General features: G+C 48.1%; 1 protein-coding gene across 1 annotated transcript in view; it reads right to left on the reverse strand.

The window, feature by feature from the left end:
- PDIA5 (protein disulfide isomerase family A member 5) overlaps nt 1-8,497 on the reverse strand; it is a 124,350-nt gene extending 115,853 nt beyond the window's left edge. Inside the window, exon 1 of the mRNA XM_023728800.1 lies at nt 8,415-8,497. Within this exon, the coding sequence (XP_023584568.1) occupies nt 8,415-8,468 (54 nt within the window). The 5' untranslated portion in view covers nt 8,469-8,497. The remainder of the gene's footprint in view (nt 1-8,414) is intronic.
- Between the last annotated feature and the right edge of the window lie 8,602 nt (nt 8,498-17,099).

Raw genomic sequence — 17,099 nt, forward strand, 5'->3', positions numbered from 1 at the left:
CAACCGGACCAATAAGCAACATCATGATAAACAGAGAAAAGCTTGAAGTTGTCAGGGATTTCATTTTACTTGGATCCACAATCAACGCCCATGGAAGCAGCAGTCAAGAAATCAAACGACGTATTGCATTGGGCAAATCTGCTGCAAAAGACCTCTTTAAAGTGTTAAAAAGCAAAGATGTCACTCTGAGGACTAAGGTATGTCTGACCTAAGCCATGGCATTTTCAATCGCCACAGACGTATGTGAGGGCTGGACAATGAATAAAGACCGAAGAATTGATGTCTTTGAATTATGTGTTGGCAAAGAATATTGAATATACCATGGACTGCCAGAAGAACAAACAAATCTGTCTTGGAAGAAATACAGCTAGAATGCTCCTCAGAAGGGAAGATGGCAAGACTTCATCTCATATACTCTGGACATGTTATCAGGAAGGACCAGTCCCTGGAAAAGGACATCATGCTTAGTAGAGGGTCTGTGAAAAACAGAAAGATCCTCAACAATATGGGTTGACACAGTGGCTGCAACAATGGGCTCAAACGGCTACAACTGTGAGGATGGCACAGGACTGGGCAGTGAGTGCTTTGTTCTGTTGTATGAGTCAGAACCTAACAACAACAATAACAAGCCAAAAAAGCTACGTCAAAAGAGAAGATGTGAGAAACTAATATACATATCGTAAATTAAAAAAAAAAAGAATTCTGACGGAAGATTGCTAAATTAGATATCATACTGGTTAATGTCCTGTGGGGCAATAACCTTTGGGTTTATCTTCTCTATCAGACAGAAATCACTTGCATCTTATCTAACTGTAAGGAATCTGGGCCCTAAAGAATAGTTAACAAAGTATACAGGCTGGGGCACCAGATGGCCTTTACATGGGCTGTCAGACAAAGCTCTAGTATGGCATTAAAAGCTCACCAAATGTTTTTTCACTTCCAAGTTTCGGGAAATTTTTCTTTACATTAGTGTCTATGAACTTGGATGGGGAAATATTCCATCTTTATTTTCATTAAACTCTTAGAAATGAACCTTTTCTTTATTATGAATGGATTTATAAATGTGTGAATGTTTTCTACATTTATGAATCTATGTAAAAAATCACAGTAGTATCTGCAATGTCTGTGACTTTGTCACCAAAAGAAATCACATTTTCTTATCACATTACAATTGGTGCAGATACCTCAAAACACTGTTTATGCTCATCACTCCTTAAAGTCACAGAAGTTATCAAACCTGCCACTGGATCTTCTCATCTGATGCAATAATTATCACAAATTTGTTGTATAAAATTGATGTAATTGTGTATCAATATAACTGGTTTCCTTTGCAATCCTATGCATTCTGTTTTACACATTTAAAAGCATTATTCTAAGAAAGAGTCCACAGAAGCCTGTGATGGTCCTGCGCCATCTTTATGATCGCTGGTTTTAGTGGTTCCCTTATTACTGAGTTAAATAAATCTTCGAAATGTGCTCAATAACTATTTGTAGAGAAGTCTTTCCTGACTCTCTGGGATGGGTGTAGGGTGCTGATGCTGGTCCATGTTCCTTTGAAATAGGGGGCATGTATAATACTCTGCCCAGGACCCAGAAAGATTAGACCCCTTGACAAGAACAAGCCTGCTTGCTCGTCTGGACCCTGCCCTGCTGGGCCTGAAACAGCTTTCCAGGGAAGCCCACACAGGGGCTCAGATGGCTTAGTCAACTTCATGTGTGACTCCCAGCTTAGGGCCCTCAACCTGGGTCTTCACGAATACATCCCAAATCAAGGATTAAAGGAGCTTCTCAAGAATTAAAGAAATCTGCTCATGCCAAGGGGGTGGAGGAACTGTGTGACTCTTCGGGGCTGTAATGAGTTGGCAGGCTGTAATGAGTTGGAAACTCTCTGAAGCCAGGCAGAGGCCTGCTGTCACGCTGTCTGGGAACACAGCATATATAAAACCGGGGCCTCAGTAGGATGACTTTGGGGAATTAAAAAAAAGCCAGAAACTTCTTCACTCCAGTGTGTTTAATCCCTCACAGCATGACTGCAAAGCTGAGTATTTAGGAGTCACAAACTGGTGTCGGGGACGAGGCCCTGCTGGACGTTTAGGGTGGTCGGAGAAGACAGCAAGCCGCAGCTGCTCAGGAGGGTGAAGAGAGGTGTGAAGGATAAAGGCAGTGGCTAGCTGGCTGCCCCTCCTCCCATGCTCAAGCCATCAGGAAGCTAAAAAGCAAGTTTCACAGACGACCCAGGAAAATGGCTGGTGTTGCTATTTCAGAAAATAGCACCTGCCAGCTTGGCTGCTTAAACACCCAAGTGAGCCACTGAGAACTGTTTCTGTATGTCCCGACCTAGTCTCTTACTTTCCAGCCTCCCCGCCACCGCCCCCATCTTGTCTAACAGTATATATCCCTCCTCACCTCTCTGTCCACCTACCCACCCCTCTCTGGGGGTAAGAGTATTCAACCAGCTTATGTCACCCAGCAAACGTGGGACTCAAAACTACACAATCATGAGACATGTGGAAATGCCTTCCAAACTTTAAGCCCTCTACAAATGTACTGGATTTTTAAAATAATTCTCATCGACCGATAAGATGGGTAGTCAGAGGCTTCCGCAGTGCTGCAAGCTGGGACAGGTAGCAGGAATGGGCCAACCCAGTGCTATGGCTCCTTCCCTCTCCCAGTGGGGCCTAAGACACCCTAGGGGTCACACCTGGGGGTTTGGGGCAGGCCGATAAACCATCCGAAATCCAAGTAATATAAAAGAACCTAGGTTCTCCTATGACTCACGTATCACAGTCTGGCCCACTCCCACTTCCCCTTGAAAACCAACCACAACCACCAAACAAACCATGTCAGCCGCACAGAACAAAGCCCCAAACATGGGGCGAAACCCTCCAGGGATGCCATGTGGTTGGTGTCACCGTTCTCATGAGCGGGTCAGAAGGGGAGTGCACTTAAATCCTTAGCCCCACTGCACCCCTACCCAGTGGCTCCACAGGACAGCGGCAGGAAGGGGGCAAGAAGAGAGTCAAGAGCACAGGCCGAAGGAGCCCCGATGGGGAGAATCCTGGGAGCTGGCGTCCATGTCACACTCCCGTGTTCACACACCCCCTCTGGCCCTTCACTGCCTGCCACTTCCCCTTAACTGACTCGATTGTCACCTCTTATTCAATGATTACTGTGACTCTCATTTAGCGGGTACTTCCAGGTGTTGGAGCCCTGGTGGCGCAGTGGTTAAGTGTTTGGCTGCTAACCAAGAGGTGGGCAGTTCGAGTCCACCAGCCACTCCTTGGTAACCCTATGCAGCAGTTCTACTCTCTGTTCTACAGGGTCACTATGAGTTGAAATCAACTCTACAGCAATAGGTTTTCCCCATGGGTCAAGCATGGTGCTGCGAGGCTTTCCTGTATTATTTCTAATCCTTCCAGCGCTCCTAGATGGATATTATTTCTACCATCTACTAATAAGAATACTGAGGCAGGGCCCGAGGTCACACAGCTCCTAGGTGTCTAGTTGGCTGAAAGCCCATTTCTTCCCCCTGCATAACAATGACTTTAGCCTGTAGACAAGAGGAAAGCAAGATGATGCAAGTGTTTTAGGAAAATTAATCCAGTTTCTCCCCCTCCAACCCAACCATATAAGGTGGTGTGAGTGACTTTGTTACTCAAAGGGTGGCTTCATCAAGTCTCTCCTCTGCTTCCATCACCTACAGAGTCAAGTCCCAATGACCTGACCAGGCACTTCACTGTAAAGATACAAACTGCTTTTCCAGTCTTATGCCCTGTCCCCAGACTCAAATCCTCCCTTCCATCCAGCACCCCACGTTTCCATCTTGAAAGGTTTCTGTGCCCTGCCTGCAACATTTATTCCTTCAACCACACGTGGACTGGACTTCATGCCAGGCACTGGGCTGCGTGCTGGGGCAGGGGCCAGTCAGCACAGGGAGGAGCCCTGTCTGCCCTCCTCAGGAGACCAGCTCCCAAAGGCTCTTCCCAGGGGTTCTTCTCTGGCCCCACCACCTTGCCTTTTCCTGAATCCTCAGCACTTTGCCCCTCTGGGGGCACACAGCCAGGCCTCTGACTTATGCGCCAGTTGTTTTAAAACTTCCTCCATAATGTGTTTATTTCTGTGGGAAAAGTGTACTGCAGGTTCAAAACAGCATTATAAATGGCAATTAGGTCCCCAGGCCAGCCCACAAAAGCCTATTAAATATATAATGGGCCCAGAGAAGTAGAGAACTGAAACACGTGTATATTAAAACCTCTGCAGGAGAGACCAGGAACAAACATCTCCTGCTTCCTGCACCTCCGCCTGCTGTCCCATCAGACTCCTGGAGCTTCAGGCCACTGGGTGGCTGGTGTGCCAGCCCCCACCGTAAGGGGCAGATGTAGGGGCCAAAGCAGTGGCTTGAGAGGAGCTGGGAGCTTCTGCTCTCAGGCTGGGGGCTGGGAGACAGAAATGCAGTGGGAAGAACCCAGGTTTATAATTCAGAAAGCCTGGCTCTAACCTTTACTAACTCGGTGGCCTTGAGCGAGTCCCTTCCCTCTCTGAGCCTCACTTTTCTCTCATAAGATGAGAGGGTCAAGTTAGATCAGTAGTTCCCAGACTTTTGAATCTCACAGATTGGCAAAAATATATTTTTTTAAATGTTTATTTTATCAAGTAACGACTTTTTAAAAATCACAATCTACTATCACCATCTTTCATTTTTTGAAAGGACACTGTAAGTCCCCAAATCTGAACCTAATGCCTTTTTCTTATTAGGCACGTTTTTAAAATGAAAATATTTAGATTTGCGAAACAAATCACTTTACTGTTCTTGTTATTGCTTCTTCATGGCCCAGCTCCAGTCTTTGGCCTGACATTGAACCCCACTCGGTGAGGTGCTGTCGAGAGCCCTCGCCAGTTCCGACATTTCTCCACTCTACAGACTGGATGATGTAGGCTATCTGAGAATTAACACGGATGATCCTAGAGAAGCGCCAGGGCCAGGGAGGCGCTGAGCTGGACTGAACAGCAGGAATGCAGGGCAGGGACGGGGTCAGAACAGCTTGGCCCCCAGCCCCAGGCCCTGAGGGCCGAGACACTCAGCCTGGAAGCTCTTAGGACTAATTTGTCCCAAATGCTGACTGTGACTCTTTTCACCTTAGTATCTGGAGAGGGGGCATTCAGTGGTTCAGTGGGAGAATTCTTACCTTCCATGTGGGAAACCTGGGTTCAATTCTAGGCCAATGTCCCTCAAGTGCAGCCACACCTCTGTCAGTAGAAGCTTACATGTTGCTATGATGCTGAACAGGTTTTAGCGGAGCGTCCGGACTAAGATGAACTAAGAAGAAAGGCCTGGCAATCTACTTCTGAAAATCAGCCAGTGAAAACCCTATGGATCACAACAATCCAATCCACAATCAATCACGCAGATGGTGCAGGAGCGGGTAGCATTTTGTTCTGTCGTGTGTGGGCTTGCCACGGGCCAGGGGCCAACTCAACGGCAACCAGCAGCAACAACAACAATTCTTCTGGAAGGCTGGAGATCCTCCAAGAATGCTTTTCTAAAATCTTTATTAACTTTTCTGATGATAAACTAATAGTTGGAAAACACAAAAAGCTGAAGCAAAGAAGTAACTAAAAGTCGTCCATAACTCCACCTTCCGGAAACAATCACTGCTAACATTCTGATGTCCTGACAATTCTTCATCCGCACATGTAGCTAACTTCAGCTACCCTAGATTCAGGTCTGCATCCTGCTTCTCCCCTATTGTCACACTTGAGCATTTTCCCACGCCCTTAAATATTCTTCAAAAACATCATAACATAAATATTTGAGTAATAAAATAACATTCTAGTAGATATAAATATTCTTTATAAACATCACTTTCCTTGGTATATACAAGGCCAAAAGTCATTGAACCGTGCCACTATTGTTGGGCATTTAAGCCATTTCCATTTCTTTTTTTTTTTTTTGCTATTGTAAAAAATGTGGTGGGTGTACATCCCTGTACACAAATCTCTGTAGACCTCCTTATACATACTTACACCTCTCAGGTCACAGCCCAGTGCTATGCACATATCAGACCTCAATAAATACTGAGTGAACAAAGTAACCCAATCCACTCCCAGGGAACTGGGGAGCCCTTATCAGATGGACGCTGCATTGAAATTTGCAGAGACCCAACCCAGTGTCCAGCAGCCACTTACTGCTGACCTTGCTGGCACTCTCCCTCTGCCTTGCAGCTGCTAAGCTAACTCTAAAACCAAAACCAAAAATCGGCTGCCATTGGCAATTCCAACTCATAGCCACCCAACAGGACACAGTAGAACTGCCACACAGGGTTTCCAAGGAGCAGCTGGTGGATTAGAACTGCTGACCTTTTGGTTAGCAGCCATAGCTCTTAATCACTGTGCCACCAGGGCTCCAAAGCTAACTCTAGGGCTAGGGAAAGGAGAAAATGTAAATTTCTTGCTCAGGACTCCGAGATTCTAGTGCCCTAGGTGAAACTACCACGCTATTCCACACCTCCACGAAGGGCGCCTGCAGACTTCACCTCCCAACTAACCCCCACACTCCCTGCAGACTCTGCTCAAGCCACTGCTATCACCCATCCTCCCTCTAAATTAATGCATGGCTCCCCTTCTGTGGAGGCTCCCAACACTGAGGGTTTTAGCACTGGCTGTTCTGTCATTCTTTGCTCACAGGACTGACTCCCCCGCCCAACCCAAGCTCCACGGAAGGGCAGGGACAATGTGTGTTTTGCTCCCCACCAAAAATCCAACCCTGTGCCAAACAATACAGTTGATAAATAAATGTTTGCTGAACGAAACTTCTTTCCGGTCAGATTCCTAAGCCCTTTGTTTTCACAGGAGGCAGGGGAAAAGGGAACAAGAAGGGAGGAAAGGAAGAGGACCTCCTCAATAGTCCAAGTGCAAAGACCTCCTGGGGGTTCAAGCCGGAGGTGGCCCCACATTCTGCACAGTCCTGCGGGGCCTAGAGACCCGCCCACACCAACTGGCTCCAGGGAACACGAATAGAGTGTCACACAGCAAGACGCGGTGAACCACTGCCCCGCTCACGCATGGTTCTCTCCCAGAGGGAGAAAAGTCAGATCCATGGGGGCAGGGAGCTGCGACTTCCTTCCAGACAACCAGAAAAGATGAGGCCACCCCTCACTGATGATCCCAAAAGGATAGGGTAGTGGGAGACGGAAGTGTTTAAAGCAACTCAATCCATACTTGACGTTTTTTCCACAGTCAGCCCAGCATCCTTGCCACATCCAAAAGGAAAAAACCTGAAAATCTGGGTTGCGGAGGGTGCCAGAAGCAGGATGTTCCCTGGAACTTCAGGATAAAAGGAGCCAAAACGGTTCTGGTGGTGCAGTGGTTAAGAGCTCGGCTGCCAACCAAAAGGTCGGCAGTTAGAATCCACCAGCCACTCCTTGGAAACTCTATGAGGCAGTTCTACTCTGTGCTGTATAGGGTCACTATGAGCTGGAATCCACTCGATGGCAACGTGTTTGGTTTTTTGGTTTAGAAGTTACTAGAAAGACGGGAGAGGAGGCCATACCATCCCATCACACACCACAGCAATGCCAAGGCCAAACCCTGCGTGGGTGGGGGGGGTCCTGGGAAGGTGGATACACCCATTCTGACCTCTCCCAGGGATGCCCTGGAGGCCCACCCCTTCTCCACTCTTGTATGATTTTGCAGTTTCCAGAGCTGCCTCCTCCGATTTTCATCCGACCCGCGTGACAACCCTGTGAGGTGGGTATCTTTACTGTCCCCATTTCACAGATGAGGAGACCAAGTCAGACACATCAAATGACCCGCCACTGTCGCAAGGCGAGAAAGGGGCTGAGGCTCCAGGCGGCATCTTTTGGGTCTAGGAGCAGAACTCCTCAGCTCGGCAGCAACGACTCCACCCAGCCCGCCGAGCCTGGCCGGTGGGCGGGGACCAAGGTGGTGGTGACCTGCGGTTTGCCAGCCGCCCGAAGTCGAAACCAAGAACAAGGGGGCTCTACGACAAGGTTTCTGGCAGTGCAGGTGCAAAGCACCCCCACCCCGCCCAGTACTCACACAGGTGCAGGGCCGGGAGCTTGGGTTGGGGCGAATCCCCCTGTCCCGTCTCCCGCCCCGGCCCGCCGCTGTCGCCCGGCTCGCGCCCGCGCAATGTTGCCGGCGGTGCGAGCGCTCAGCGAGGGATCGTCCAGCGCCCCAGGGCTCCTCCGGCCCCTGCGCTGAGAGCGCTCGGCGTGGAGAGAGGTAGACCGCCTGGCTGCCTCCCCCGCGCCCACCGGGTCCCCGCCCGCCCGGCGCCAGGACCAGCAGGCATCTCCCCGCACGCCCCGGGGAGGAACGGGAGCGGGGAGCGCCGACGGGCACGCGGGACGCACGTGCCAGCCCAGCCCAGACCCCTGCCCTACCAGCCTCACCCAGATCGCCAGCAGCAGTAGCAGCAGCAGCCCCACCGGCCCGGCCCGCGCCATCCCCGCCGCCGGCTCCTGCTCTGCCTCCACTCCAGCTCCCGCGCCCGCCCGCCCGCTCCGCCTCGTCCAGCGACCACAGCCACTTCCCAAACGCTCCCCGCCTGCGTTCCCGGTGCCACGTCTGCCAGAGCATGCGCACCAGGCGCGAGAGGCGGCCGACAAGAAGTGCTCGCTGGGGCTTGTAGTTTGCAGCAAAGCTGAGCTGGGGGACCTAGCAGGTGTGGACTTGGCCCCAAGGCCATATAAGAGCATGAGTGGCGCGACAAAAGGATAGGTCAAGGGAATAAGCAAAAGCAAGTAATTTAGAAGGCTTACTCTGCCCAGAACTTTACAAGTAAATTTCTTTCACAGCCCACAGAGATAGGATTTATTTTACCCACTTTGAAGATGAGGAGGCAGCCCAGAGAACTGAAGTAATTTGACCCAGCTCACACAGCCTCAGAAGACAGGCCTGGCAATCAGTTTCCTAAAGATCACAGCCTTGAAATCTCTATGGAGCCGTTCTACTCTGCACACGTGGTGTTATAGATTGAATTGTGTCCCCCCAAAACATCTGTCAAATTGGCTAGGCCATGATTCCCAGTGTTGTGTGATTGTCCACCATTTTGTCATCCGATTTGATTTTTCTGTGTGTTGTAAATCCTGTCTCTATGATGTTAATGAAATGGGATTAGTGGCAGTTATGTTAACCAGGCAGGACTCAATCTACAAGATTACGTTGTGTTTTAAACCAATCTCTTTTAAGATATAAAAGAGAGAAGCAGCAGAGAGACATAGGGACCTTGTACCACCATGAAAGTAGGGCCAGGAGCAGAGTGTGTCCTTTGGACCCTGGATCCCTGCGCACAGAAGCACAGGAAGATTGAAAACAAGGACCTTCCTCCGGAGCTGACAGAGAGAAAAAGCCTTTCCCTGGAGGTGGCACCCTGAATTCAGACTTCTAGCCTCCTAGACTGTGAGAAAAAAATAAATTTCTGTGTGTTAAAGCCATCCACTTGTGGTATTTCTGTTATAGCAGCACTAGATAACGAAGACATATGAGGTTGCCATGAGCCAAATCGACTTGAGGGCAACTAACAATAACACACAGCCTGTAAATGGCAGAGTCAGCATTTGAGCCCAAGGCTGTTTGTGCAGGGTAGAAAAAGCCCTCATCCCTGCCGCCTAGGCTTCCACCTAACTTTTTCTTTTCACCCAGCAAAACTTTACTGAGCCCATTCCATGTGCTAAAAACATTCAGTATGCGATCAGTTATCCATTCAACAAATGTTTATTGAGCACCTACTAGGTCCTGAGGCTCAAAATGTACAGTAGCGAGATGGACAAGAAAAACATGTAGTCAGGGCTTGGTAGCTGAAAAATCCTGCTCACTGTCTGGGGGTTCTCAGCTCAAAACCCGGTAATCGTCTCTGGCTCACCCCCTTCTCAACAGGCCCACCAACCCATTACCATGTCCTGTAAGTTCTGCCTCCAAAATATATCTCTCTGCCACCTCCTGAGTCTAAGCCACCGTCATAACTCACCTAGGCAATGGCAACCATCTCCTAAAGGGTTTGTCTGCTTCTTCCCACTCATATCCCCTACAATCCAATACTTAGTGTCACTCAAGTAATCTTGTCACTTTCCTGAAGCCTTCCAATGGCTTCCTATTGCCCTTAAAATAGATTCAAACTCCTCACCAGGCCCGCCTTCCCTGCCTGGTCTGGCCGCTGACCCTCTTCACCTCATCTGCCTTTGCCCTCTCGGCCCTCCTTGCCCCCTTGGCTCCAGTTCCCCAGGCCATGATTTCTTGTACCACCACACCCAAGCTGTTTCCACTTCAGCACCTGTACTTTTCCTATCTGTCTCAACACCCTTCCCCTGGCCCTTTGCCCAACTTGTACCTGCTAATCCTTTCAGACCCTCCTGTATGTCCCCGCTCAGAGAGGCCCTTCTGAGCAAACTGTCTAAAAGAGATTTTGTTCTCTCCACCCCCAAGCCTCTTATTCTCAGCTCAGATTCTGCTTATTCCTCATCCTCCTTTTCTGACCCTCATGAGGTCACCATGAGTCAGAATTGACTCAACGGCAACTGGTACTGGAAGTTTCCTCGGGCTGCCAAAACACAGTACCACAAACTGGGTGACTTAACAAAGGGAAATTTATTGTCTCACAGTTCTGAAAGCTGTTGCTGTTGCTGTTAGCTACTGTTGCGTTTTTCAAGGCTGTGACCTTTCGGAAGCAGACCACCAGGCCTGTCTTCCAAGGCACATGCGGGCGGGTTCGAACTGCTAACCTTTCAGCTCATAGTCAAGCACTTAACCATTTTCGCCACCCAGAAATCCAGAATCAAGATGTTGGCAGGGCCAACATCCTATGCATGTTCCCTTGGGAGCCCTTGATCCTTCGTTGCCTCTTCCAGCTTCTGGTAGCCCCAGAAGCCTAAGCCCAAGTTCTGTCTCTGTCTTCATATGATGTTCTCCCTGTGCGTCTGTGTCTTTTCTCCTCTTCTTGTAGGAACACCAGTCATATTGAATTAAGGGTCCATCTTACTCCAATATGATCTCATATTGACTTAACAAGGGCAGTTCCACTCTGTCCTATAGGGTAACTACGAGTCAGAATTGACCCAACGGCAACAGATTTGGTTTGGTTTTGATTTAATTACATCTGCAAAGACCCTAGTTCCAAATAAGGTCCCATTCACAGGCACCGGGGATCAGGACTTCAACATATCTTTTAGGGGACACAGTTGAACCTATAACAATTTATACAAATGGTCATAGCAGCTTTATTCATAGTAGCCAAAACTGGTAACAACCCAAACGTCCTTGAACAGAAGAATAGATAAATCAAGCACAGTATATTCTGCAACAACAACAGAAAAAAAACTACTGATACATGTGACAACATGGATGAATCTCAAAACCATAATGTTGCGCAAAGGGAGTCAGACACAAAAGAGTATATGACTGTATACTACCATTGTTCTGAAGTTCAAGAATAGGCAAAGGTGATCTACGGTAATAGAGGGAAAATAGAGGTTACCTCTAGGGATGGGGGAAGAGTAAAGATTGACTGGGCAGAAACATGTATGAACCTTCTGTGTGCTGGAAATGTTCCATATCTTGATTAAATGAAGGTTACATGACCATCTTCATATGCAAAATTTATTTTCTTAATTGAGCTGAGTTAATGAGCACGACTGGAGGAGTGAAAAGAAAAGAGAAGACCATCCGTGAGGTGGATCGACACAGCGCAATAATGGGGTCAAACATAGCAATGATTGTGATGGTGGCACAGGACCCAAGCAACGTTTCATACTGTCATACATCAGGTCTCTCTGAGTCAGAGCCTATTCGATGGCACCGAACAATGTCAACAATAACAAGGCCTAAGATGTGTACTCTTTACTGTACGTAAATCATATCTCAATTTTTTTTAAGTCCAAAAAATGAAGGGTGGGGTGAATCAGGTAATCGTCAGGATTCATCTTATATCTTTAGACTCCAAGACTAGCCAAAAGCTTCTGGGTCTTGGGGTGAGCAGAATTCAACAGAAATGTAACTGCCAAAAGGGGAAAGAGGCCAGGAGAGGAAGGAAGGAAGGAAGCGGTGTGAGTGTGAGCCAGGGAACCAGAGGGCCAGAGACTGAGAGGGAAAAATAAAAATTGCTAAGAAAACAGGCCATTTCATTCTACAATTGAAATGAGCGAAAATGAGATTTATGGCCCTACTGGGAATGTTTAACAATTCTCAGCTTCACTCTCCCTGAAATATTAGGAGACTAGCCCAGGGCAAGTGCAGTCCCTCCTCCATTACAGCCTCAGTGGGTACAATCCATTTTCCAGCGGCAGCCCCGCGGGGCCAGGGCACAGACACTTCTTGTCCTGTGGCTTATTGTGAATTGTGACACCACCTTGGATGTGTGTCGCCAGCTCCTCTCCATCATCTTGGCTGCGATGGGGACTAGTACCACAGCCGCTTTCTGACATTCCAGCAGCATGAGAATTGGCCCAGAACAAAAAAAGAAGGATGTCGAGCCAAGGAAGCCAGACACAAAAGAATATATTCTGTACTCTTTTTGTACATTTATATAAGGTACAAAAAGAAGCAAAAGTAATTGATTTTGTTAGAAGTCAGGGTCGTGGTTACCTCGGGGGGAAGGGGTCTGTTGGGGGCTGGTAAGGTCTATTTCTCCAGGAGTGTGTTCACACAGGGAGCATTCATCATGCACATTCGTGGGCAATTTTCTGTGTGCATGTTATATTTCAATTTCAAGAAGTTTACAGTTTCAAAAAGAGGAGGAATGACACAGAGGGAAAGGAAAGTCAGCCCCCAGTAGGGAAGGTGAAAGGTGGGGGAATCCCAAAGAAAAGACTGCTGAGAAATGGCTCAGCAACCCCTCTGCCTAGGTGAGCAGCTAGTCTCAGCGAAGAGGGGTTGAGCGTGGATGGCTTGTGGTACCCAGACACCAGGCTTCCTGACTGGTCTTCCCTTCTGCTCACCCCATCTGCTGGAGTGCCCACTCCACCCTTGCAGGTCCCCTTACCAAGCTGGGGCACCATCTCTTCCAAAAGCCTCTGCTCACCCTCGTTACTCTCCTACCAACACCCTCATCAGTCTGGGGCTAAGTGCCACTTCTCTGTGTTTCTGTAAATTCCCATGTAGAGCATGGTCCTTAGGAGCATGGACTGTGTGACCTTAGAGAGGCATGGGTTTGAGTTCTGGCTCTGCCACTTACTAGCTGTGTGACCTTGGGGAAATCACATGACTTTAGATTTCACTTCTGTAAAATGGGGATAATAACAGTACTTTCCTCACAAGATTATATTTAGGGTTAAATGAAATTACGTATGCAAAGTATCTAGCTAGCATTTGTACTGGATGAATATTATAATTTATTATAATTTCCTGTAGCGTCCAGTTTCTCAGCCACCTTACCCTCCAACACACACACACACACACACACACACACACACACACACACACACACACACGACTTCGAACTCTCGAGGACATAGACTGCTTCTTGTTTCTTTTATTTATCTTTGTATCCCCAGTGGTCAGGCCAGTGCCTGGCACAACGTAGGAACTCAATAAATATTTGAAAGGAGCTGTAGCGTGAGGGTTTGGTAATACAGACAAGGGAAACTTTTCAACATTAATATGAATAAACAACAGAACAGGCTGCTGTAGAAAGTTCCTCAAGTATGTTTAAGACCAAAAAAAATCCTCTCAGACCTGTGTTAGGGTATGTCCTTCCGGAAACGGGGTATAGAAGATATAGAAGGGACAGCCTTAGGGTATCTCCACCAGGCCCTTGTTTCCATGGCAGGCCTGGAATGAGCAAGGCTGGTTATTGAATAACAATTAGTAGTTCATTACTGAACATTGACTGGACATTCATCATAGACTCATTGTAGGCCTTCCCTCTGACATTTCCTTCAGCAAACATCACATTAAAAAGCTGAGTTTCCAGTTAGCAGGAACACTTTCCACCTGCCCTCTCCGGTCTTGACCTCTATCGCTCCTGACCACTTCACCCTCCGCCCACTCATCTGCCCTAGCTCCAGCTAATAGGTTGTTTAAACCTGTGGACAGTCAAGGTCCTTCCCTACAGGTTGCCAGGCCCACCCCACGGCCCCTGCAGTCTGCCCAGTCATGTTCCCCTGGTCTGTGCCTTTAAGCCTCTTTAGAAGTCTGGACCCGGGCTGAGACCGCAGAACCGTGAAGTAGCGCATTCTGGACTTCTCCATCCTGGTCAGTAGATATTCTTGAGAGCTGTATTCCCGAGGTCTCTGTATTTTTTTTCCACTTTCTCTTGTTTTCTCAGAAGTTACCTCTCTTAACTGGCTTCACCTATAGGGCCCCAGGTTCTATCTAGCTCATTAAAAAAAAAAAATTGCTTGCTGAATGTAAATCCAGATTTCGCCTTAGAAGGCATCATTTTCTTCCCTAATAAAATCCAAATTACGGAAGACTTCAAATTTACCTTTAAAGGCAAGTATCAGAACCCAGGATGTCCTTATATCCTCTACCTTGTAGGGTCGCCCTTCAGTCAATAGTTAAGTCTAAATGACTCAAACCCTCATCCTACATATGATGGGAAATCCAGCACCTTCCCCCACCAAATACCTCTGGGGAGGTGGGGGGACGCCTCAGAGATGGGATCCCGGGGAGTCTCAGAGGCAGCATATCATCTCTAGCTCCAATACCTTGCTTCCTCTGAAGTGTGTAAATCTCATTGGCCCTCTGGCTTCTCTCCGCCCTTTGCTGACACAAACATGATGCAGTCTGTTTTCCTTTGATTCTCTAAGCACAAACACAAGGATATGGCAGAGTGTGACGGAAGGCTAGGGGATTACAGAAGAGGGCTACTTTATCATGCAATTACCGTGCAACACATCAAATGGCAAATGACTTACGTGGAATATGAGACATCCTTGTTCTTCAAAGCCCCGCGGCATTCCCATCCCAAGGAACGCCTCGCTGGCTGCGCCTTCTCCTTAGGGCCCTGGCTTCTATATCACCTCTCCCTGGAGCCCTTCTGTGATGGGCGTTGCTCTTGTGATATGTGTGTGTGTGTTGGGCATCTGCAACAATGTAGGTCTTGGTGGGGGTCAAGATCTTGTCTCATATTATAGAAGCCTCAAAGACCATATTATAGCCAAGGTGTGGGCATAGTGATCCAAATGGGTCCAATCCGCTGCTTGGGCCAGCACTGTGTCTTTGGAGAAAGTGCTACAAAAAAGCAGGAGATGTTTACAGAAGGGATATCCATGTCTAGGCAGCAGGACATACAACGTCCATCCCTCACCAGGTTGTTCCTTGATAGGACTTTGGCTGGTGTGCTGGCTGTCCTGCTCATTTTCAAATCTAGCTTACCAACTTACCTATGACAGTTTTAATTCTAAAATACTTCCACAAATTCTTTGATACTCCTCTGTTCAAGAGCTGGAGCTTGATTTCCCTCCCTCTGAGCATAGACTAGACTTAGTGATTGGCTTCTAATAGATACAATAGGGCGGAAGTGATTGTGGGTGACTTGCAAGATTAGGTCATAAAAGGCACTGCAGCTTCCTCCTTACTCTCCTGGATTCCTCACTCTGGCGGAAGCCAGCTGCCATGTCATAGGACACCCAGGCAGCCCTGTGGAGAGACCGTTTGTGAGGAAATAAAGCCTCCTAACAATAGCCAATGAAGTACTGAGGTTTCCTGCCAACATCCAAGTGAGTGAATCATCTTGGAAGCAGACTCTCCAGGCCCAGTCAAACCTTAGCTGACTGAAGCCACGGCCAACATCTTGGCTACAACTCGTGAGACTCCGAACCAGAACCACCCAAGCAAGCTGCTTCCAAATTCCTGACCTACAGAAATGATGAGACAATGGATGTTTGCTGTTTCTGGCCTCTAAATTTTAAGATAATTTGTTACTCAGCACAAATAGCTAATACACTTCCCCTGGATTCTGTAAGCCACCAAAAAGTTTTCCAGCAAATTCTTTTCCTGCTTAAGTTAGTTAGGGTCAGTTTCTGTTGTTTACAATCAAGAGCCCTGACTAGTATCATTTTTTCACATCTTTTCTTTCTACTCATCATCCTCAGGCTGCCCCCAACCTCTACTTTTAATCCACAGCCCCAGCCTCCAACCCCTGCCCATTTATCAGGCTTCTCAAGATTTCACTGTCATATCCAGGTTGTGTCCTGGGGGCTTCACCTTTATCACTCATGCAGGTTGTCCAGACAGTTTCCTCATCGTAAATGCATCCTCACCACTTCCTGAGAAGGCAAAAGTAGCTGCAGACTACGGCAGCGTTAAATTACTTGCAGCCCTCTCTCCCCAAGGCCTTGCCATCTGTCTTCTGCCCGCATCATTGACTCACTGCTCCTTGGAGGTTTCCCATGATCTCTTCCTCAGCGAGTTGAATTGTCTTTCCTCAAGTCCCTTGAGAACTGTCCTTTCTTGGCCTGTCTGCAGTTCTGAACACTGTCCACCGCCATCCCCTACTGTCTTCTTCCTCAGTTTCCTCAGCATGGCACTCATTGTGTTCCTGCCCTACCCCTCTGACCTCTATTTCTCTTCTATCCATGTTATCCCTTCTGTCACTTCCTGAGGAAGGTGCCTCCTCCCACTCTTCCCCTGTGCTCTCCCTGGGCCATCTTGGCCTCCCTAACAGCTCAGGCTCTGTGCTAAGGGGCTGACTCCCCAGTCTCAGCTTCTCAGCTGACTCCTCTCCTGAATGCCAGACCACATTTCCTTCTGCTCAGTTACTCTAATTAGCTCTGTCAGTAGTTCCTCAGCCCAACGGTGTGTGAGAGCCCGCTCATCTCTTCTCCTGACTTCCCTCCTTCTATTAATGCTTCGTTCTTTCTCCTAGTAACCAGGCTCCAGCTCCCAGTCATCTTTGACATCCCTTCTCCTTTTACTCCCTCATCCCCTCAGTTGCTGAGTCCCACCAAATCCCTTCCCTCAGTGCCCCCACACCCCTTGCCTACCACTCAGGCCCTCCTCAACTCTCATTCTGACCCGCGAGTGCCTCTCTGTTATTATCCCTGCTTCCCATCCATACTCCCCCAACTAATCTCTCCTACATACAGCCCCAGACCAATATTTCTGAGGAATAGTCTGCATCCTATTTACTGCCTCGCTTT

The sequence above is a fragment of the Trichechus manatus genome, unplaced genomic scaffold (assembly GCF_000243295.1).
Source record: "Trichechus manatus latirostris isolate Lorelei unplaced genomic scaffold, TriManLat1.0 scaffold00026, whole genome shotgun sequence".
Classification (NCBI taxonomy): Eukaryota; Metazoa; Chordata; class Mammalia; order Sirenia; family Trichechidae; genus Trichechus; species Trichechus manatus.